Raw genomic sequence first — 23,348 nt, 5'->3', positions numbered from 1 at the left:
TTGTAGTTCATATCTGTTCCCTTTAATGATCTTCCTCTGTGTATTTAAGCCCACAGTTTCTTCTGTTCCTTCGGTGCCTCTGAAATCGCGTACTGAGTAGGTACAAAAAATATGTTAAAAATGTATGCTCTATATAGTATAGTATAGTATATACCCACATAGTATGAATGTGGGTAGTAATGAAATTCGGACGTACTACATCCGTCATGTAGTTGCTCTCATGTGACCTACGGCGTCACCTCCATTCATAAATCCTCTCCCGTGGCCTCATGGGATAGTAAAGTGTCCATTGAATGAGCACTTCAGATTCTCGGCAGAAGTAGTAGGACTTTTCATCTACTGTTTAAATTCAGACATACTACTCTGTTGGCACACTGTTTTTCGCAGATAGTAGGGAAGTATTTGATTTTGGACGCAGTGAATTGTCTTGCGTTAAAGGTAAAGGGACAATTCACCCAAAAATGAAAATTCTGTCATCATTTACACACCCTCAAGTTGTTCAAAACCTGCATAAATGTCTTTGTTCTGTTGAACACAAAACACTCATATTTTAAAGAATGTGGGAAACTTAACAGTTTTGGGCCAAAGTCACGCCCCCAAGTGGTGAACCATTGAAATTTCGAAACTTATGATGTAACAAAGCCTCGTTTACTGAAATCACGTGACTTTGGCAGTTTGATACGCGCTCCGAACCACTGATTCGAAACAAAAGATTCGAAAAGCTTCAAAGCTTCATGAAGCAGTGTTTTGAAATCGCCCATCACTAGATATTGTTGAATAAAGTCGTTATTTTGTTTTTTTTTGGCGCACAAAAAGTATTCTTGTCACTTCATAACATTAAGGTTGAACCACTGTAGTCACATGAACTGTTTTAAATACATCTTTAGTAGCTTTCTGGGCATCTGAAAATGTTAATTGTCTTGCTGTTAATGGAGGCCTCACTGAGCCATCGGATTTTATCAAAAATATCTTAATTTGTGTTCTGAAGATGAACAAAGGTCTTACGGGTGTGGAACGACATGAGGGTGAGTAATTAATGACAGAATTTTCATTTTTTAGGTTAACTAACCCTTTCAATAGTGTTTCTGTAATTAACTGTATTCTGAAAATGGATGCAAATAAATATGATACATATTTAACATATTATCTGTCGTGCATATATATTTGAATAAAGATTAGCACAAAAGGTAAAGCACAGCACTAGCAACTATAAGGTCATGGGTTCAGTTCCCATGTAGCACTGTATAAGGTCTTGTGAAAGTCACAACAAATGGCACAACAAACACAGTTTGCAATAGTTTTATTATAGATAAAGTGTGAGAAGAAAAGACAGATAAGCAAACTTTTAAGGTAATAAATTGTTCCTCACTCTACACTATTTAGAAATAAATATTGCATGCAGAAAGAATAAAGAGTTTTGGTCTGATAAGTCCCTAAAAGCAATAACAGGAGCACTTGTTTCTTCTTCAGTTTCAGCTCTATTTCTGATGGCTTTCCTAGTAATTTCAGCTCTTTTGTTGCTTGAGAAAGGAAAGACGATCTCTTTGAAAGACTGGGAATGAAACAAAACACAGGGGCCCTGTGGGGCCCAAAGGTAATGTGGCTTCTAAATGGACAATAGAGGCTTTTATACAGAGAATCACACAGACAGTCTTGTTCTTGTTTTACTTCTTTGTCTCTTCAATCTGTTCAACTTCACTGGATTCGTCCACCACTTTACCATTGATCATGGTTTGCGTTACCACCTTCACTATCTTACGGGTACGAACGTCGGGCTCCTCTGTGGATAGAAAGACAGAGATGTTAGCGATATGTCAGATTCCTTTCAAACAAACAGACACCGGCCTGTACGCTCGGTGTTTCTGTGGACGGCTCTGTTATGAGAGGCTGCTCTGTTTGGCAGTGTTTAATGTGTCATTAGTTTTCAGTCACAGCCGGTGTGGAGCCCAGGTGAGAGGACAAACGCACTCCCAGAACATTCCAGAGCCACGGTCTGATATCTGATGAATGTTTACCCAACAGTTCAACCCAGCTTAAAATATACTTAAGCATCAGACTCGCTATCACACTGCTGCTGAATATCAGTCTTTCTACTGAAAGGGGGCCATTTGTGTCTCTCATAACAAATAAATAAATAAATAAAATAGCTTTTTGATTTCTTTTATAGCGAATTGATTTATTTTTCAAATAAATGCTGTTCTTTTGAACTTTCTATTCATCAAAGAATCCTGGGAAAACATATCACAGTTTCCACAAAAATGTTAAGCAGCTGTTTTCAACATTAAAATAATGTTGTTGTTTTTTTTGTAAAAAGATTTGAGGTTGTGTGCCCAGGTTATGAGTCAACCCTATTACCATCATTTTTTCCTTTTCAAAGCAAATTTTCCCATAAATCAAAATCCTTTATAATAATGACATCATCCTTTCAAAAAGTGAAGGACATGCATTTTTATCAGTTATCTTATGTTTTGTGATGTTTGTCAGTAGAGAACAATCTTAAAATGTCATTGTGTTACCATGATGTTCTATAGTAAACAACACTTTATAGTTTGAGGAAAAGCATCCATTTCTGTGTTTTGTCTGTAGGCATGAGACTGCAGGAATATTGCGAGTATGATATTGCTTATAACAATTTTACACACAAGATGTGCTATTGTCATGTAATGTCAGAATTACGGTAATTTGAGATAACTCTCAGAGATTATAGATTATATTATATTAATTCAGTTATGCAATATTTGTTAGAGCTATGCAAATTTTCTCAAATGTTTGTTGAATGCAAGACTAGTTTGTGCATATTTGTTGTAGTGTTTGCTGAATGTAGCATGTGACAGTGCAGCAGTATGTTCTTTATGGGTGAGTACTCACTCTTGGGTGGTGGAGGAATCTCTTTAACCCTGTGAAATAAAACATGAAACACGAATTAAGAATCAAAACAATCATTAAGCTGCAAAAATCCCAGACACCAATATCAGTGTCACAAAAAATACCAGCATACGCCCGACATTACGTTGGGTAAATAATGACAATTTTCTAAGGCTAATTTTCTAAAATTATTTTTTAATGCGTTAAAGATTATTTAATGCAATTAACGCAGCATCCTTTTTTTCTGGCATCCTTTGGCTGCGTTACATTAAATGATCTTGCAATCATTCATTCAAGTGCTTTTAAAGCATTCAAGCATGATAAGCTGCAAAAGAGAACTTGAATCTGTACTGGCGCGCTGTCTGTGAAGCGACTCTCTGTGTTCACTCACCTGAAACCAGTGCACAAAAAGCCGCTTCTGAGAGCGCGCCAGCGCCGCATTGAGTTCTCTTTCACGCTTGAACGGACAAAAACAATTATGTCAAAATGTCAGTTACAAGGCTGGAGAGTACAGCCTTGAATGAGTTTGATTTAAAAGTCTTAAATAAACGTAAAGTGTTTTGAGAAAATGCCTGTCAGATCTGCGTCATGTGCATCAGGTTTTAAAGTGACAGCAGCCTAATAAACCTGCTGCTGTCTGTCAATGATGTTAATCAAAGAACAAAAGACAAAGAGAAAATCACCTGCTGCTCTTGACTTGGCTCTTGAATAACTTTTGTGGCTTTAATAAGGATTAAAGATGCAATGTGTAAATTTTAGGAGTATCTATTGACAGAAATGCAATATAATATACATAACTATGTTTTCAGTGTTTAAAGACCTTACATAATGAACCGTTATATTTTTATTACCTTAGAATGAGCCATTTCTATCTACATACACCACGGGTCCCCTTACATATTAAGTTGCCATTTTGTGCTGGCATTTTTCCAACACGATCACATGAGAATGCGTATAAATAGTACGAGTGTGTAATCTCGTAGAATATATACTTATATATATACTTACGGTACGCAGTTTTTCGCGTGCATATGATACGCACTTTATGGCGTGTATATGATACGCTCTTGGTTAGGATGGGGGGGGGTGGGGGTTTCGTATGTATAATACGCCATAAAGTGCGTATCATATGCACGCGAAAAACTGCGTACCATAAGTACGCCAAAACTCATTTTGGCGTATATATTCTACGAGATTACACACTCGTACTATTTATACGCATTTTCGTGTGATCGGGCTCCATTTTTCTACAGCAACCCTTAATGGACAAACTGTTTTACAGAGAGCGTTTGCTTGACTGGCTACTCTCTGCTGTCTCAGACGATGACAACTTTGACCTGTGTTGGCCACCGTAGCTTCTCTATATTGCAATTTGCAACCTCACCACTAGATGCCGCACTGCACCTTTAATCTACAGTATATTCAATTTATAGTTATGCATATACAATCTATAGTTTATGTGAAGATTGTTTTACGTTCTCTCAAACTAAAAGTTGCTATATTTTTTAAAGCCTATTAAAAATGATGGCTTTCAGCTATACTGTAATGTTGAATTGCTATAATTAATGGCTAAAATTGAGAGAAAAAAAAATCAATAGAGACATCAGTATCAGTATTGGTATCAGTGATACTGGCCTTCATTCATAGTACTTCAAAACAAATATTTATACCATCTTTATGTTGTTTATACATCATTTTGGAGATTTAATGTGAAATTATTACAATATAAAAATATGATATTAACATGCTATTAATAATGATTATTTTGAGAAAAAATAATAAGAAATAAAAACATTTATTAATAAAAAAATGCAATCGATTGACAGCACTACAATTTTCATCAAGTTAACTGTTCTGTTAAGCTAAAAGAATCCCTTGCACTCACGTTTCCTCGCCCTCCAGCAGCCTCCTGTAGGTTGCGATCTCCATCTCCAGGTTCTGCTTGATGCGCAGGAGCTGCTCATAGTCCGTCTTGTTGCGCTGCATGTCCAGGCGCAGATGTGACAGGCTTTCCTCCAGCTGGGCCAGGGTAGCCTGCAGTCGCTCCATCTCCATGGTGTACTTCTGCCCGGTCTCACCCAGGTTACCCTCCAGAGCCGACACCTGTCAGGGAGGTTAAATGGGAATTTGTTAGCTGAAGCCTAACAAGACTTGGTTAGCACAAACATAAACACATGAAGCAGTGATGTTCAAGTGGGAGATGCGAGTTTGAATTGGAATATATTTCTGGATCCTGTTTCCATCTCTTTTCCCAAACTTTTCTATCCTCTCTCTATCATCAATAAAACATGTATGCTATACTTTTACGCATTAAAAGGAATTGTTGCATGATGTAAAGTGTAGGTATGTGAGTATGTGTTTGGCGAATAACTAATTAACATGGAAATTAAGCTATTCCATCAGTAAATATGTCGATACTATTTATTTACATGTAATCTTGTTTAAACTGCCAACCACCGGTTAGTGATAAGGTGAACCATCCAGACAATGGGGCTTTTTTGGCTACTGCGCACATGCTGATGACGAGGAAACCATTTATACAAACCCTTACTATTCCTGCAAAATTTTAATACACTCAATGCTTTTATTGTCCTCTGATCCACAGAGGAAAGAGAGTCATATAGGTTTGAACAGAATTGAGGGCAGATGACAGAACTTGTACCATTAAGGCATTAAAAGGTACATTGGCTTTATGCACCTACTTTCACCCTCAAAACGTAACAGTACCAGCAGAGAAACTACGAAACAACCTCTATGTGAACTCACATCTTGGCTTATTTACACAAGCATGACCTGTTGACAGTTATACATCTGAGATTCTGAGTGTGATCTTGGACTGGCATGAGGCTCAAAGGTCACGAAAACAAGAAAACCTGTTTCTGATTGAACGTTCTTATGGAAGAGTTGCTCTTTGGAGATCTAAGATTGTACTACTTTTAGTAGGGTTTCGACATAATCCAACAACAAACTGTGTCTGTGTTTCTTGCAGCACACATTTGACTTGTGAAAGTAAGTAATGGCATATGATGGAGCATTTATGGCTTGGGTCATTCAAATAGCCTCGACATAAAGGGCAGGGTTTTACTTTCCAGTGGTAAGCTGTAACTGTATCCGTATTGGCCGCAGCTCTAGAAGTTCACTCAGGGAACAGAAATGGTCCTTAAAAGGTTCCTCCTGCCTGGTTCTGACCTGTTTGTGAAGGCTCTCCAGTTCCACTTCCAGTGTCTGCAGAAAGCGTTGCCTCTCGGTTAGTTCACCCTGAGCCCCTCTCAGGGCTTCATTACTCTCGCGCACCTGCATCTGCACCGTCTCCAGCTATAACACACACATATACAGTGAATGGGTTACAAAAGTATACAAGACCACCATGCAACAGTAGAAAGTAATACATCCTGCTAAAGGTTTGTTGCACTGCTGCACCAATTCTTACATAATGATGGTTTCATGATTTCAAGATGATTACCATATTCATGTTAAAATTGATATACTTTCAAATAACACTATGGTATTACCATGGTTCCATGTCCAAAAGTATTTTTGAAGTACTCTAGAGTACCATGTAAATATCTTGGTTACGCATACCAAAAATGCCATGGTACCATTGTAATACCACAGTATTTTTGAAGTACTTTGAAATAACTTGCAAATATTATTTTGGTTCCATATTTTAAAAAAACATGGTAATAACAGGTTTTTTTTAAGCACCATATGTAAATATTATGGTTACACGAACCAAAAATACCATGTTTTAGCTTACAAAAAATACCATGGTATAAATATGTTAACAAACCATGATGGTAAAGTGGCTCCATATTCAAAAAAACATGGTAATGCCACAGTATTTTTGAAGTACTACCACTGACACTGATGACAGTGTAAATTGAAAATGTTTTGTTTGCATTTGAACTTTGAAGTACCTTATGTAAATTACATGGTTTCACTTTCCAAAAATATCATATTACTGTGGTATCGTATCCAAAGAACATGGTAAAGTCATAGTATTTTGAAATACTTCAGAGTAACATGCTTTAATGCACAAAAATGCCATATACCATTGTACATGTACAAAAGCACATGGTTGTACCAAGGTGTTTTTGTAAGTGAAATGTTATCTGGGTCTAGGAAACTCTAAATGAGAGCTGGCAGCCAAGGTACTAGCTCTGACCCTGTTCCTCTGGGAGCACCAACCTTTTTACGGTACCAGTTCTCAGCTTCCTCCTTGTTCTTCTGGACAATGCTTTCATACTGAAACCTCAGGTCGGAGAGAACCGTTCCCAGCTCTGGCCCACGGGCTGCATCCACCTCCACACTGACTTCCTCTTGAGCAACCCGGGCCCTCAGGCTGTCCAATTCCTGCAGAGACAGTGGGAAAACTAATGAGAGAATGATTGAGAGAAGGATGTTGTACAACTAAACAAACTGTGTGAAAATATTCTGTGGAGCTAATAAAAACTGTTAGTCTTTGACTAATGAGACAGTTAACAAGTTTGTGTATGTTAAATGTGCGTGTATTTTGTGTTTGAACACTGGGGTGTGGTTTGTGTGGTGATTTGAGACTGCAGAGTGAATTTTGGGAATGTGATACCACGCGGTGGCACACGGTAGGTGGAAGTTACTTCATTATTAAGTTCTTCTCAATGAATATTTAATAGTGTTGATCTCGTGTTACTCACAAAGGGAGCATGCAATGTGCCTCTCACAAAAACAGACAAACACTTTAGATATATTTTGAATATTCCACAAACATGACACCACACCCTTCTGTCCAAATATAGTGTATGCGTGGGAAAGTATGAGAATGGCACTGTACTTCCTGGTATTATGTCTTTTTTCTTATATTTTGGGGTTTGTCAATGTGCCAGTGACAGTTAAGGTGTAAAATGTACTCTATGCAAGTAGAACAAACACATATTATTTCCAAATGCAATTCATAACATTATCAACTATCACAGACTGTCCTTTTAGTACTTTTCTTTTTCATGTCAACTATTGTCATTTCAGAGCTACAGTTTGAAGAGAATCTTGCTGAGCAAGATAGATCAAGTTAGTTAAACTACAAATGTTTATAGCTAGCTACTTGACTACCTTAATCTGGTTTAATGATACAGACATTAATGGTAACTCTATTGCCCTCTTAAATGCTGGGACTTGTTACTTTCAAAGAAACACAAGAATTTAAGTATTAGTATTTGTACAGCTTCTTTGCACTTGGAATTTGTTGGCCAAGCATTTGCATATTTGTGTACTTGTGTAAAGCAAGTTTCTGGCCTAAAAACGACAATCACCATTTGACTTCATGCCAGGAGGTTAGCTGCGAGGCACATCTTAGATTTCACTTGACAAAGGAACCACATGGATTGGGTTACAAGTGATTCCAAGCATAGTCCTTGTCTATCAAAGACAATAGAGGTCTTGGCTTGACACTCTTCAAGGGTTTGACAACCCTGTCACAGAGGTACCATCCATTCCTCTATGAACGTATGCAGAAAATGGGAATTACATTAACAGGAGGTTGGTTGGAAGGAATGGAAAACCACTGAACGTTGGACTGGCTCACCTCCTACTCTTAATGTACACTTCTAACCAGTTTGTAGACTGAGGGAATGTGGAGCAACAGTTGTTTTTCTATAAGGTGCAGCATTAGTCTACTTCCTTACCTCCTCATGATTCTTCTTCAGGAAGTAGAGTTCCTCTTTCAGGCTGTCCAGGTCACCACGGAGCGAGGCAATGATCTGGTCATGGTCTGACTTGGCTTTCTTCAGGGCCACACAGTCCCGCTCCACCGACTGACACATCGCACTCTCCGTCTCCCATCTGCAAGCGCACATCCATTACATGCCTTCTAAAGTTCCTCAACAGATGTTTCAAAGATGTTTTGAGAGGTGCGGGCACTCACTTGATTCTGAAATCATCTGCAGCCAGCTTGGCATTATCGATCTCAAGCATGATCCGAGCGTTCTCCAGGGTTTTCTTCCTTAACTGTAAGGTACAGCATGTGAAAATGAAGGTGCACATAATGCCTTAATCTCAAACACATTGAAATCACAAATCAAATTATTATATTGAGAGTTTAATTAATTATTGAAGACATCATTACGCATAGCACAATTACAACCAATCATGCTCCTGGAAAGTCACCTTCATGCAGAGTTTGGGTGCTTCTCAATATTCAAAAGGATGCTTCCTCATTTCCTTGGTCCAGCCTGTGACCATGAAACTGATCAAACTTAGCCAACTTGAAGGATATCTCAATTCTCTAATTGCACATGAGGAGGAACGAGGAGTGAGGAAACTTCCAGAGCAGCTATGAGCGGCGCACAGGTGTATCTTATGCGGAAGTCTTTCTTGTCGAAAAACCTGAGGCACATATGAATTTTCCTCCCTCTTCACATGTCACAGTAATTTTAATTTATGTTTTACCTTTGCAGTTTAAATAAACCAACATCTCGCATATTTCAACGGGCAATCTTGCTTTATTATTATTTATAATGAATTTCTTAACCAAACTCCAATATACATATATAGATTCCAATTTACAAATAAGCTTTCCTTCAATTAATCCATCCTCATTTTCCTTCCTTGCATCCCAAGGGGATGACTTTGGAAGTGTGGCAAGCAGGGTAGGGCCGAGAGACATGGGAACAGGAAACAAACTTTGAGGCTGGTGGCACGAGTGCTAATGAGAGTCACTTTGCACACCATACCGATCTTGAGTCTCACGGAGGAGCTCCTGAAGGAAAAAAGGAGGTGTGAAGGATGTGAGAAAGGACTGTTCATGTTGGTGTTTTGTTTTAGTTTAAGCGGCAGTCGTCCATAATTTCATTTTGTTGTTCGTTTATTTTATAATTAAAGTATTATGTTGAACATTTGCTGGTTCCCGCCTCGTTCTTACCTGAACCTTTAAATGGTTATCTCACCCAAAAATGAAAATTCTGTCATTAATTACTCACCATCATGTCATTTGACACCTGTAAGACCTTCATTCATCTTCAGAACACAAATTAAGATATTTTTGATGTAATCCGAGAAGTATATGACTACTGAGTCAGCGTTCTGATGAAGCACCTGGAATCGCTGGACGTAAACAGCGTAGGAGAATGACACAGAAGAGAAGATATTGTTGAATAAAGTCATTATTTTTGTTTTGTTTTTGCGCACAAAAAGTATTCTCGCCGCTTTATAAAATTAAGGTTGAACCACTGTAGTCACGTTGACTGTTTTAACAAAGTCTTTAGTACCTTTCTGGACCTTGAAAGTGTTGGTCAAATTGCTGACTATATGGACGAATCGTATACCTCTCGGATTTCATCAAAAATATCTTAATTTGTGTTCCTAAGATGAACAAAGGTCTTACAGGTGTCAAATGACATGATGGTGAGTAATTAATGACAGAATTTTCTTTTTTGGCTGAACCAAACCTTTAACTTCATTACAGGATGTGAGGATAAGAAGCACCTCTCGTCTCCACCCCTAATTAAACAGAGATAAACCAGCTAATCAAGGTCTTTAAGATCACTCGAATCCTTTGGGCATGTGTGTTGGAGCAGGTAGAAACAAAACTCTGGGGGAAGGTGCCCCTCTAGGAGCAGGATTGGACAAACCTGTCATAGACGCCACCCATGGAGGAACTCTGGATTATGTTGCTTAACTGGTGAGGGGAACTTAAATCACCAGTTCACCCTTGAACCATTGGATACCCGTCTGAGAATTTCAACCATTAGACAACTCTTTTCAGAGCTATTTATTCAAATTTAAGTATTACTTTCCTTCTTTGTTAAAAGGTAACTGTTTAGTCTGATGGTAGCTAATCATTTAACTAGTATGGCTAATGATCAGAAACATTGCTGAGCAGACTTTCAAGGCATGTGTATACCTACACACTATGAGCCATGCTAACAAACTTTGTTTTCATGGAGTTCAAAAGGCCTTAAGGGCATTGTCCACATACTTCCTGTTCTAGGGCATGGGCTTGAGCCATCATGGAATCAATATCGTGCCCTTTCGGCACACGGTCCAGCATCAGTTGTTTGATCTTCAGCTCCAGGTCAGCGTTGGACTTCTCCAGAGAGCGGACCTTGTCTAGGTAGCTGGCCAGTCGGTTGTTGAGGCTTTGCATGGCCTCTTTCTCATTGGTGCTGTTGCCATGAAGGCCGTTGAGGGACAGGTTGCTCAGGCCGTTTAGATCTGACATGCTCAATGAGGAAGAGCGAGACAGGGGCTTGGAGGAAGCGAACGAGACAGCGGCTTTGGACCGGGCGCGTCCGCTGTCCCTCAGAGACATGCTGGAGAAAGAGGGCTGCCGGCCCAGAGAGAAACTCCGTACTGAGAGACTAGACGTCATGACCTCTGTGGACGGGAATGAAAGGAGATGTATTTCGGTATGTCACACCGGTATGCTCAGTACTGTTGATGAATGTCTATCAGCAAAAGTTAAATATTATCCTTGTACAGTAACATCAGAGAAATGATTGCACAGCACTGTTAAATTTAAAGATACTTCCACTACATGCAAATGTACTCTATATAGTATATAAAAGTAAAGTGTGCTTTTAGAACAAAAATAAGCTTAAAACTTCCATCACAGCCACATTTTCAGAAACATTTTGCAGAAAAATACTAGTAACAACCATATGCAAAGAAAATCATATTTGTTGTAAAACATCACACATCTCCACTTAACCTCAAGACTTCCAGCTTAAAATGCTCTTCATACAAAATGGACTTTTCAAAAGAAGCTTTTCAAACAAAGAATTTTCCATTGCTCCCCCATGCTGGATTTTACATCTAGAAGTAAATGTCCAAACTCAGTAAAAAATGACTTCTCAACTCTGGGCTGCTTAAAAAGAGTTGGTTCACACCTTCCTAATCCATTTATCTCCTGCCATAAAGTGATAACCGTCTGACAGCCCGCTACTGTTAAAGAGCTCTGGGCTGAAGGAGTTCTTTATGCTGATCTGGGATCAGAATCCCAACTCTGACAGTAATGTCAGGGGTAAGGTTCAAATGTTCCTACATTACATTATTTCACAAAAAAAAAAAAAAAAAAATCATTATGGCCCTAAAAACAGGTATTATTTTCTTTGAACAAAACATACATTTTTTCTTTTGATTTTGGGGTGAAATAGATCTCAGATCAGTTGCAGAAACTGAACCAATGCCGAGGAAACAAGTCTTACCTCGTCCAACTAAAGTAACAGACATCAGTTGTTTTAAAATGCTTCTGTTGAAATGCTTGTACAAATATTTAACTGTTCATGTTTTCTACTAAGTGAAATATTAAGAGGATCAAGCAATGCACAAAACTTCACTGAATGATAAAGATCACTTGATATGTAAATGGACACTGCATTGTTGTTTTATGTTGGCACATCAAACAATGAACATTCTTCTAACGTGAGGTCTGTTGTCTTGGATACTACGCTTCTTGAGTATGATCTGAGTTACTCCAAAAAAGACAATACGATTATTTTTTGGATTATACTTTTAAATCAGTTATTGGTCATTACAAAACACCAAAATATAAATTAAAAAGGAAACTTTTTCTCAAACCACCCAAGAATTTGTAATTACATAGTTCTTTTCTTATGATTCCTGCAATTTAAATCTATATAAGTGAATATGAATCCAATATAAAGTGAATCACAACATGTATAATTCCCAAGACATTTGAGATTAAAAGTTGATTTATATGTGGTTATTTTATAAGAGAATAACAAGATTCATACCTGTTGTCTTTGTAAGGGAGGACGGCTTCTGTGGTGAGGGATGTGTAGAGTGTTAAGCTGTGGTCAGTTCCTAAAGGTGCCCTCATATAGAGCTCAGGACAGGGGCGGGGCTTACAGTACCTGAACACCTGTGGGAGGAGTCCACCTGACTCACTCTTAAACTGGGGTTTTCACATGGCTGTAACTCAAGACACCAGAGATCATGGCATGAAATATTCAACAGGTTTCTACTGTAACGTGAACAAAGAGAAAGAAAAAAACAAAGCCTGCTCTATCTGCCTGCAAGACAAGATCTATGAGCCAGAACAGTGTTTACTATACTATACTATATACTTTTTCTCTCCGAACTAGATCTGAAGGATAGCTTATCTTTTCAGTAGTTTAGTTATCAAACTGTGCTCTACTGAACAAAAATGATGGCGACCTGGCCTAATTTGCAGAGGCTACGTTCACACAGAAACAGAATACGGTTGTATGGTATTTGTGTACTTAAAGGGATAGTTCCACCCAAAATTAAAATCTGTCATCATTTATTCAATCTCTTGATGTTTCAAACCTGTACGACTTTATACAGTACCTTCTGCTGAAACATAGAAGATATTTTGAATAATGTTGGCAATCCAACCATTTTGGTTACCAATGACTTCCAGTGTATGGACACAAAAAAAAAAAAAAAAAAAAAAAAAAAAAAACATTATTGGTATTGTACAAACCTGCCAGTTTTGACAGGAATTGTGGTTAAAAATCAAGCTTGGACCAGCTACCAGTTTATTGGATTTTCAGCAGGGAAACACCACGCACCTTTTCTTGAAGGTTGCAATAAATATTTTGCAAAAAAAACGATAGGCTACCTTAAGTCCGATTAAGTCAAGCTGCTCTGGTTAACACCTTTTAAATGTTCACAACTCCAGTGTAATCTTTCACTCAAACTGTGTCATGGGAACAGGAGTTGAGTAGCAAACAGAGATCTTTTGTGTCCGCTCTATAAACACAATGAAGCATCCAGATCTCACAAGGCTGGACTCTCAGAGCTGTTAGGCCGATGCCAAACTAGATGGCACCACTGCGATTGATTCGATTCACACATCCATGTGTGTTTCAGGTTACATGTTGCCTTGTCTATTTCCTACGTGCCTGTAAACACACATTCTGACATGCTCACCGCAATGACATTCCTAAACCTCTGCTCACTTTTGCTCACACTGAGGTTCAGTGTTTCTGTATAGTAAGTATGAGCAATGGTGAAGGAGCATGTAAAGAAGAGGTTTGGTTCTGTACAGTATAGATTTTTACAAATGCTTGCCAGTGCAAAACTCGCCAAAACCCCATAAAAAGGATGGAATTTAATTATAATAATTTAATTAATGATAATATTTTATCATAATTATATTATGTTTATTATTTATTTATTCATATTAAAATTTAAAAGTGATCCAATTTTAATACCTGAATTTCATTTTATATAACATAATATTCACTAGATTTGATCATCTCTCTTGCTCTTTTATGGCACCATGGATGGGCAAATAGATCCACAACATGGAGACACTGCAAGAGATGGAAAAGAAAGACAAATTAGCAGCAATTCATACAGTGTATGAGCTTTTCAAGCAGCTCTGGTAGATCACAGGTCCTTTCTGTCTGAGCAATTACTCAACATACGATTGGCTCACATTCATCCCAGTGTCTTTGTTCTGTAATGCCAGGAGCTTGAGTTGTTTGTTGTATTTAAGCAACTTTTTACAACTTTTACTGTGTGGAGAAAAAAAAAAATCAGTACTACAATTAAGAGTTTTGACAGTCCTTAAAGGAACAGCTCACACAAAAATAAGTTCTGTGCATTTCTGAAGAATATTCTGGACACTTTTTTTCTGTATGATGAAAGTAAATGAGGACTGGGTCTGTCAGGCTCCAAAATAATAATAAAAAAATACAGCATACCATAAAACTGCTCCATACATCTTTTGCTCTATATTTCAAGTCTTCTGAACGTTTTGTGTAAGAAAAATGTAAGTTGTGATACACTGAACATCTTGATATCCATGTTATTTTTTTGTATATAATACTATAATATAGTATTTATTAATATTTTGAATGATCTTTTGCTAACTTTTTATCACAATGGTCCACTTTAGACATTGTACTGTAACTTTGCAACTACAAACTTATTCACTAACCTGAACTAACAGTCCACTACAGTCTACTAATACACTAATGAGAGTAACTGGCATGTTGCAGAGTTACTTATAGTTAACAGAATGTCTAAAGTGGACCATCAAATAAAGTGTAACCAATCTTTTATTTTCATATTTTCAGTTTTCATTATAATTTAAGTTTTAGTAGTATTGTTGGTTTCACTTGTATTATTATAAATTATTTTTATTTAGCAATTTAGTACTTCAGATTTGACAAAGGCAAAGGTTAAGTTTGTAATATTTATTTTATTATTATACTTTATTTTATTTAATCTTTATTTCAATTGGGGATATTTAATTGTTTTATTTTCAGTTAACAATAACAAAAATGTAACGCAACCTGGTCTCATAGGAGAGACGTACCCGTGGGCACGTTTTCGCGAGACACAAAATTACGTACCGACAAGTACGTCTCGCTGCAGTTTCCGACAGAAACTAACGCTAGAGGCCGGTAAAACGTTGATAAGCGCTTTTGCTCGTTTTCACACACGGTTTCGATGACAGCCGGGGTCGGATTATGGATTCGTAAAGACTCGTTTTGGCGTCTCCTCGCGCAATATCATGTTACGACTTCAAAACGCATCTGACCAGAGTGCCCGATTTGTAAACGAACGTACTTTGGACTTTCCGGCTCTATGCACTTTTTTTGGCCATAACCAAGCTTGCTCGGTAGCTCAGCCGATACGGAGTTGGATTTACGGCGAGGAGTCGACTCCCCCTGCCTGGGTACGAATCCCGTGAAAGGCGGCTGACGGCAAAAAAAAAAAAGAGAGCTCAAAGAGAGATCTAAACGAGCTGAAAAACGATACACGATCACGGACGCTTCTTACGTCACGTTTGCTTTTGTTAACACTATCGGGTAGGTTTAGGCGTAGTGTCGGTGGGAAGTTATTTTAAAAACGCAACGAAGCGCAAATGTCAAATCGAGAACCGCGGCAATTCGTCTAAAAAGCAACGTCATAAAAACGTACCGCATTCACCCTATTATCTGCTCCGGAAAAAAAAAAAGAACATGCTTTTAACGCCGCTCAGTGGACATTTCAGAGCGAAACTGCAGCGATATGTACTCATTGGTAAGTATTTCGCGACTCGCGAAAACGTGCCCACAGGTACGTTTTCTTCATGAGAGTGATTTACATGACACCATTTTCAACTAAAAATGGGAAAAAAAAGTGCGTTTTGGTTATTCATTTACACAACAACAGCGTTTTGGGGGCCTGAAAACGCAAACTTTTGAAAATGTTTCAAAGTGCAATTTTTGAAAAGGTGACATCATGCGCATGTGTATTATGTGTTGAGTCTATAGGCGCGTAATGTTTCCTTACAAAGTGACATCGCCATCTACTGGCCTGGCATACAGCGTTTTTAGTCGTTTTCACGGGTTCAGTGTGAACGGGGATCGTTTTGACAACTTTGTCATCTATAAGCAATGCAAAGGAAAAACTTTTCTGCTTTTTGTACATCGGTGTCATGTAAACGTAACCTCAATTTTCAGTTCATGAAGGAATCAAATATTTTTAATGAATCAAATGTGGTCTGAATAATTTGTTCTTGAATTGAATTGATCCAGTTCTCGAGTTCAACTCACTGACTCAGTGATCCGGTTGCAACCAATAACAGCTCACTGGAGGGGAAGATTATGAGTAAAAAGGGACTTAAATTTCAGTCTGTTCCTCAGATTGAATAACTACATAGAGCAAAAGTCCTTTGAACTAATTTCTTAGTATGTTTATGGTTTTCTGTCTTTGCGAAGCTTGAAAGCTCCAGTCTCCATTCACTTGTATTATATGGAAAAGAGTGCTCAAGAATTTCTTCAAAAATTCACCTTTTGTGTTCCACAGAAAAAAGATTACAGGTTTGGAACGACACAAGCATAAGTAAATAGCTACAGAGTTGTCATTTTTAGGGGAGCTGGTCTTTTAACACATAATTCACTCACGATATCTCAACAAGAGATGAGACACGGCTTATGATGACAGGTTAAAGACAAACATGTGAGAGACAAGATAAAACAAACGTTAAAAATAAACGTCGCTACAGGAGACAGCCTGAACACACATGCAAACAAAACAGCTCTGTATATCTTCTTTTTAGGCATGTGCCTGTTATATTTGCCTCACATTTTGGGCACACATTTCGCATTTCTCTGAAAAAGGACATGTGTTATCCTGATGGATTGCTGGCTCAGTGTTGAGTTATGAACTGTCCACACCTCACATTTACATGTTTATCAGTGAAGTATAAGAAGAAACGTAAATGATGTGGTTGGGTTGAGGAGTGGCGAACTGTTGAAGCAAATGCTTTATGTTTTTAGTTTCAGCTGAAGGCAAAGGATGAGTTTACCATAAAGGGGGGTGCACAGACACTGGTGTGGAGAAGTCTCCGTTTATACAATGGAGGGGAAAAGATCACCTTGCTTTGCTAATGTGCCTGTATCCCGTGTTAAATATCTGGCAAGAAGTCATACTACACTAGCCTCTTTCCATGTCGCAGGCATCAGGTTATTGTATAAAAGGAAACAGAATACTGTGGTTTTGGATATTATTTTTAAATATTATAAAGTTTATGAGGATAATGAGGGTTTGTCATGTAGAAGATATACTGACTCACCATATATATATGAACAGTATATAAATAATAAGGCTATACAAAAAACAACAACAACAACAACAACAAACTCTATATTTTATTTGCAAAAACAATTGTGTTGTACTTTTTGTCTGTATGTGTGCAGAAATATAATATAATATAATATAATATAATATAATATAATATAATATAATATAATATAATATAATATGTGCGTATAAGTACAGTAAATAGAACTGGGAAGAAATGCTCAGGACAACATCTCCACCGTGTGGATGAAAGAAATAGTGCATTTCTATTTAGTGCGTTTTTAATTGCCTGAAATACGAACAATGGTCTAATTTGGTGGGCACGTTTTTTAAAAGTTTATTAATTTAATTTAATCTAATATTATTTAATTTAATTTACTAATTAATTTTAGATAATTTAATTTTGGTTATTTTAGTAAAACTACAACTGTTTGATACTGGTTTGTCATCTTTTTTGAGTAATATTATGAGTAATATCTTTAAATATTCATTCATTATTTATTTATTTGTTTGTGTTACAATCCCCTTCATGTACAGAAAACAGATATGTTTTGTTTCTTTTACTCAAAGGGACTTATGTTAATTATAGTGCACTTTTTTACAAAGGCAGTCAGTTTGAAGCAATCTGAAGTGCTTTACTCAGAGACATGACTGGTAATGGCTCACGTCACGCCTGAATATGCATAACATCAAGACTCAAGCTCAAACTTTTTAAGAATTAGGCTATCTTCAAAGCATGTAGACTATGTGTACATTTTAACTGTAGGATTTGTTCATCAGTTAAAAGAGTATTTATTAACTATTTTTAAAAAATAAAATTATTGTCAGTTATTAATACTAATTAAATACTTTTGGGTTTGGAAGAGAAATGCCGTTTGAAACAATTTTGTTTTTGTTTTGATTTTCAAGACTTTGAGTATAGGTTTCAGGAAATTGATTAGTCGTATAATTACGATACATTGTGATTGATGTTGTTTTGAAAATCCACATCTTGACCAGTATATCAGGCATGTATTGTGCTAAAAAATATTAATAATAAAACTGTGTTTTGTACAAAATTTAAAATAAATAAATAAATAAAAAGTCAATACCCAAGCAGAGCCAGCAGGGGTCACTAACGAGCTTCAGACCTGAAGTGTTCATGTATCTGTCCTTTGTGCTGATCCAGCATCACTTCATTCTCTATCCTGGACTGTTCAACAGCCATATAGTTCGTATATTTTCCTGATAAAATTGTTTTTTTTTTTTTTTTTGTTTTTTTTTTTTTTCGACAAACGCTAAAACAATAGAAAAACGGTTCCATATACAGTCAAAAAAGGTTGTCAGACGTTTGTGCATCATGTTCATTGTTAATGTGATAAACTATGAACTATAACAAGAACTTGAGGAGAACTGACTTCATACATCCACTAAAAATCACCATGACAACAGCTGATTAAAGTCATTGCAAAACGAGCCAGAAAAGGTAGTTTTAGAAAAAGCTTTAGCATTTGTTTGCACTTCGTTATTTATAATACAATGGCATATAGATATGCTGAGTGTGAATTAAAGGGATAGTTCACCAAAAAATGAAAACTCTGGCATCATTTACTCAGCCTTAAGTTATTCTAAACCTGTACGAATTTCTTTCTTCTGCTGAACACAAATGAAGAATGTGGATAACCAAACGGTTTCTGGTCCCCATTGCCTTCCATATTATATATATATATATATATTTATATATATATATATATACACTATGGATGTCAATGGGGAACATAAACCGTTTGGTCACCAACGTTCTTGAAAATATCTCCTTTTGCGTTTGACAGAAAAAAAGAAAGCCATACAGGTTTAAAACAACATGAGGGTGAGTAAATGATGACAGAATTTAGATTTTTTGGGCAAACTATCCTGTTAAGTGACCAAACACTTTTTTGGATTGGTATGTCCACTTAGACACATTTTAACCTGATCTCAAGGGAAAATGCAACTATTTTATTTAGTATAAATTCATACTATGTAAATCATAGAAAAACTAATGATTTTTAGGAAAAAAGTACTAATCATGAAGGACCACCCCTATCCTCACCTCAAAACATACCCTTCACCGGGGTGTAAAAAGATTGTACGAAAACTGAGATCATATAAATTCAAACGAATTAGGTTTAAAGACCTAGAGACACTAAAAACCAAAGCAGAAGCATTATTCCGGGTAGATTGTGTCAAATAATGCCAACTAAAAAAGTGGAAACATCAAATATATAAAAGCGCATCAGTGTGGGGTCAGTGAAATCAGCTAAATCAATAAAAGTCTGATCAGTGAGTGCAAAGTCAGGATGCAACCTTTGACCCCACTTGACCTCTGCTGACCTCTGTCACACTTGATTAGCCTGGACAGACCCCTGTAGCCTCCCTCTCACTTTCCAACACCACGCCGCCCCCCTCTGACCAATAACAGTGGCTTGTTTACTTCAAATCAAGAAATCGGCCACGAATAGTGATGAAACCTGAATGATGATTCACATTCACATGATTCACAGGACTAAAATGCCCTTGAAAACGTTTTGACATACAGTTTGATGCAAAAGTCTGAGGCCACATTCTTTTTCATTTAAAGATGAAATCTTTAGGGTTTTGAACATATCAAAATATGAAACGTTATGATGCAACATGAATATGAAATATTTATGATTCTACATTATCTCTAGGTCTTTAAACCTAAATCGTATGAAATTCTAAATCATGATCTGCTTACTCTCCTTTGACGGATAGTTTTAGCCCTGCATGTTTACTTTTTTCTAATAATTCTAAGTTTTTGTACAGTTCACATTGTACGAATACATACGAAAACCATTCATATCCAACCTCACCCCCTGGACCTTGTGTACTGCAGTGAGGAGCTACAGTCCAAAGTTCAAGTTTGGTGAACTCTGACCTGCGGATTCGCATCATGTGAAGCCGTGTGACCAGTAGAAGACTGATACATCATGGCGTGACCTCTTGGCTAAATTAAAAGAACATATTTTTGCAGTAAAGTCGAGTAGATTGTATATTTTTACATTTTCAGTGTATTACTATTTGTTATATGTTGAATTCACATTTATAAAAAAAAAGACGCCACAGAGAGTGACGTTATTTCACGACCATTACAGTGTCCGTAGAAATTTCATATGCTCAGAGTCTAGTGTGACAGCGGCTTGAAGCTGATAACTGTGGCTTTCCAGTGTAGACATGATGTTACTTCAGCAATAAAATAAATAAATAAATGAAAAAAAATGTGATGCTTACCTAAAGTAATATTTGCTTACTAGTTAGACATTGGTAAATAAAGTAAGATTAAATACATAAAGTATATTTGTGTTATTTAACATATTGCAAGTTTAAGTAATATTCTGCATTTGCGTTTCACAGTTTTTATTCATTTTGAGGAATACTGAATCTGTGAGATGAGTACGCACACAACACCTCTGTACTTCTGATTTCTCACAACATGGGAATAGGAGAGGTGTCAGTCAATAAATGGAAAAACAAAGTAACTTGCTCTACTTATTTGCAAAAGTAATTTGTTTTGTTGTAAATTTAATTGTAATGCGATACTTTACTAGTTACTTGACAAAAGTAATCCGATTACATAACTCACATTACTTGTAATGCGTTACCCCCAACATAAAACTGTTTGCATTAAAATATAGTTTGCAATAAAAAAAAAAAGGCCTCAAGCTTTTGGACCCTATACATGGAAAGCATTATCAGCCTCTCTTCCACTCTCAATTTCGTGGCCAAACTGTTGTAGTTAGTGCATTTTTTCTTATCTTTCCCCTCATTTTATCTTAAGTCATTCTTTCCTGTTTGACCGGCTGCAGCGTCCCTGTTTTTACGCGCACAGATGCTGCCAGGGTGTTTACTGTTTGTCTTCCAAACTGCACACAGTGACCACTTAGCAGAATTAGTCTGCTGATATCCAGAGCCCATCTAGGGGGAAGTGGAAACGTTTTCACAGGCTCAGAACACAGTTCAGGTCCTTTGAATAGCTGCCAGTGCGTTCGGCCAGGAAGGCCCGAGCCAGGGACTGCAGTTCATAGCTCAATTGAATCAATGATAAAGATCACTAGTGGTGAAATTGCAAACAGATACGAACAGATGTGTATTACACTGGGGGTCAGCACCTGCATTTGCCTTTCGCTCATTACTTTTTTTTCTTCTTTTCATGCAGTTTGTGTTTCCTCTCCCAAAGCACAGGTTGCTTTTGTGCTTCAAAAGGCCCAACAGAGGCAGTCAAAATGTGAATGGACATGTCTGAGGGGGAGATCACTATCTAGAGAGGGCCCGTGTGTGAACACTTTAACTGCTGGCCAGCTTACAGCGGCTTTTAAAACCACTGCTTTTAATATAATTTTCCATCCTTTGAGAGATGAAATACACACAGGCAATGGTGAAAAACTTAAAGGGAAATTGTTAAAAGACTGAGAGATAATCAAGGAGAAGTATGCCTTCAGAATATGGCCTTAAGTAAAAAGGAGAGAATTTGAGTTGCATAAAATATGAGGCTATGGTTAATTGTAGGATTTTATAGTGTGATATGGTGTGGCCAAGTTAGTGGCTTTTGCACCAGAGGAACCTTTTCATAGTTCCAAGAACTATTGGCTGAAGTAACCAGATTTTGCCATTTTTGCACCGCAGGAACTAGGAATGGTTTTAGTGCTATGAACTCCTTTTGGAGGAACTAAATTAGCTCCTACTTCAGAGTAGGGTCTAAACCAATACTAGGAACTATCAGTGACGTGAGTGTATGTTGATTGGTCGAACGTATTTTAAACAGACACCCGACATTTTTAAAAAGCGGTGTAAATATATTAACTTCACGAACACGGAAAACAGCAATAACGGCATTTACCTGTTGTCTGCAGCGCTGTGTTCTTTTATCTGCCTCGATGATATGTAATACTGAAAATTGTCATAGGAGATTTTGTCTCTAAGCCCCACCTTTTGCTCTTTCAGCCGATGTCGGCTGCTTCAGAGTTCTTATTGCCGATGTGAATGCAACCAGGAACATGGCCTGGGGGAAAGATTAGTTCTACCAGAAAGACTCGGGAGGCAAGGAAGCATTTAAATAAGATGTATTTAACAGTTTGTATGCAAATATCGAATAGATGGAATGATAAAATTCTTTGGCGTAGGCCCCGTCCATAGTACGATCTGCAGGGTAGCAGACGATTGCAGATCCTGCCTGAAAATGAAGGCAGGAGCGGAGCCTAGGCCCAATGTATGGACAGGGAGGATGGGGGTGAACATAGTGTCGGAATCTGCAAACATAATAGTGGGTGGGAACAGAACTTATATACTCAGGTGACGTGTAATGATTGGTTAGATAATGAGTCTTCCTGGTAGAACTTCCGCTAAAGCTCCCATTTCTCAGAGAACTATCCTAGTGGCTAATTTCTTTAACCTAGAGCTATTTGGTGCGAAAGCCCCTATAGGCTTACAAAGTTTCATAGTTTTGCAGCAGTTTGTTGTTTCAGATAAGAATTTAATGAGCAAATGACAATAGCATTATCTTTAGAACTGATCAATTCTATTAATTCCTATTAAATTAATATTTGTGAAAGAGACACTTATCTATTGATGCTACCTTTAGAAAGCAAATTGATAATATAACATTCAAAATCACTCTTTATCATGACATATGGAGTAAATGGATTTAGTCAATTAGACTGTAATGTTATTTTTAATATAATTTTTACAAGAAAATGGGTAGCCTATCTTTAAATGTAGACATTGCCATATGAACAACCAGTCAGCAATTACACTCATTTAAAGGGTTAGTTCACCCAAAAATGAAAATTGTGTCATTTATTACTTACCCTCATGCTGTTCCACACCCGTAAGACCTTCGTTAATCCTTGGAACACAAATTAAGATATTTTTGTTGAAATCCGATGGCTCCGTGAGGCCTCCCAGCAATG

At 37.3% G+C, this 23,348-nt stretch overlaps 1 protein-coding gene across 1 annotated transcript; it reads right to left on the bottom strand.

The window, feature by feature from the left end:
* Window positions 1–1,283: 1,283 nt before the first annotated feature.
* On the bottom strand, window positions 1,284–12,756 carry si:ch211-243g18.2 (uncharacterized protein LOC559906 homolog). Its single transcript, XM_048174062.1, has 9 exons — window positions 12,591–12,756; window positions 10,814–11,211; window positions 8,762–8,844; window positions 8,523–8,679; window positions 7,054–7,218; window positions 6,055–6,180; window positions 4,751–4,968; window positions 2,869–2,897; window positions 1,284–1,780 (listed from the first exon to the last, which is right to left on the bottom strand). The coding sequence occupies exons 2-9, from the start codon at window positions 11,204–11,206 to the stop codon at window positions 1,665–1,667; spliced, it is 1,287 nt and encodes a 428-aa protein (XP_048030019.1). The 5' UTR covers window positions 11,207–11,211; window positions 12,591–12,756; the 3' UTR covers window positions 1,284–1,664.
* Window positions 12,757–23,348: the final 10,592 nt, after the last annotated feature.

The sequence above is a fragment of the Megalobrama amblycephala genome, linkage group LG2 (genome assembly GCF_018812025.1).
Source record: "Megalobrama amblycephala isolate DHTTF-2021 linkage group LG2, ASM1881202v1, whole genome shotgun sequence".
Taxonomy (NCBI): domain Eukaryota; kingdom Metazoa; phylum Chordata; class Actinopteri; order Cypriniformes; family Xenocyprididae; genus Megalobrama; species Megalobrama amblycephala.
Note: the sequence above shows the minus strand (reverse complement) of the source record. Positions and strands in the feature narration are given on the sequence as shown.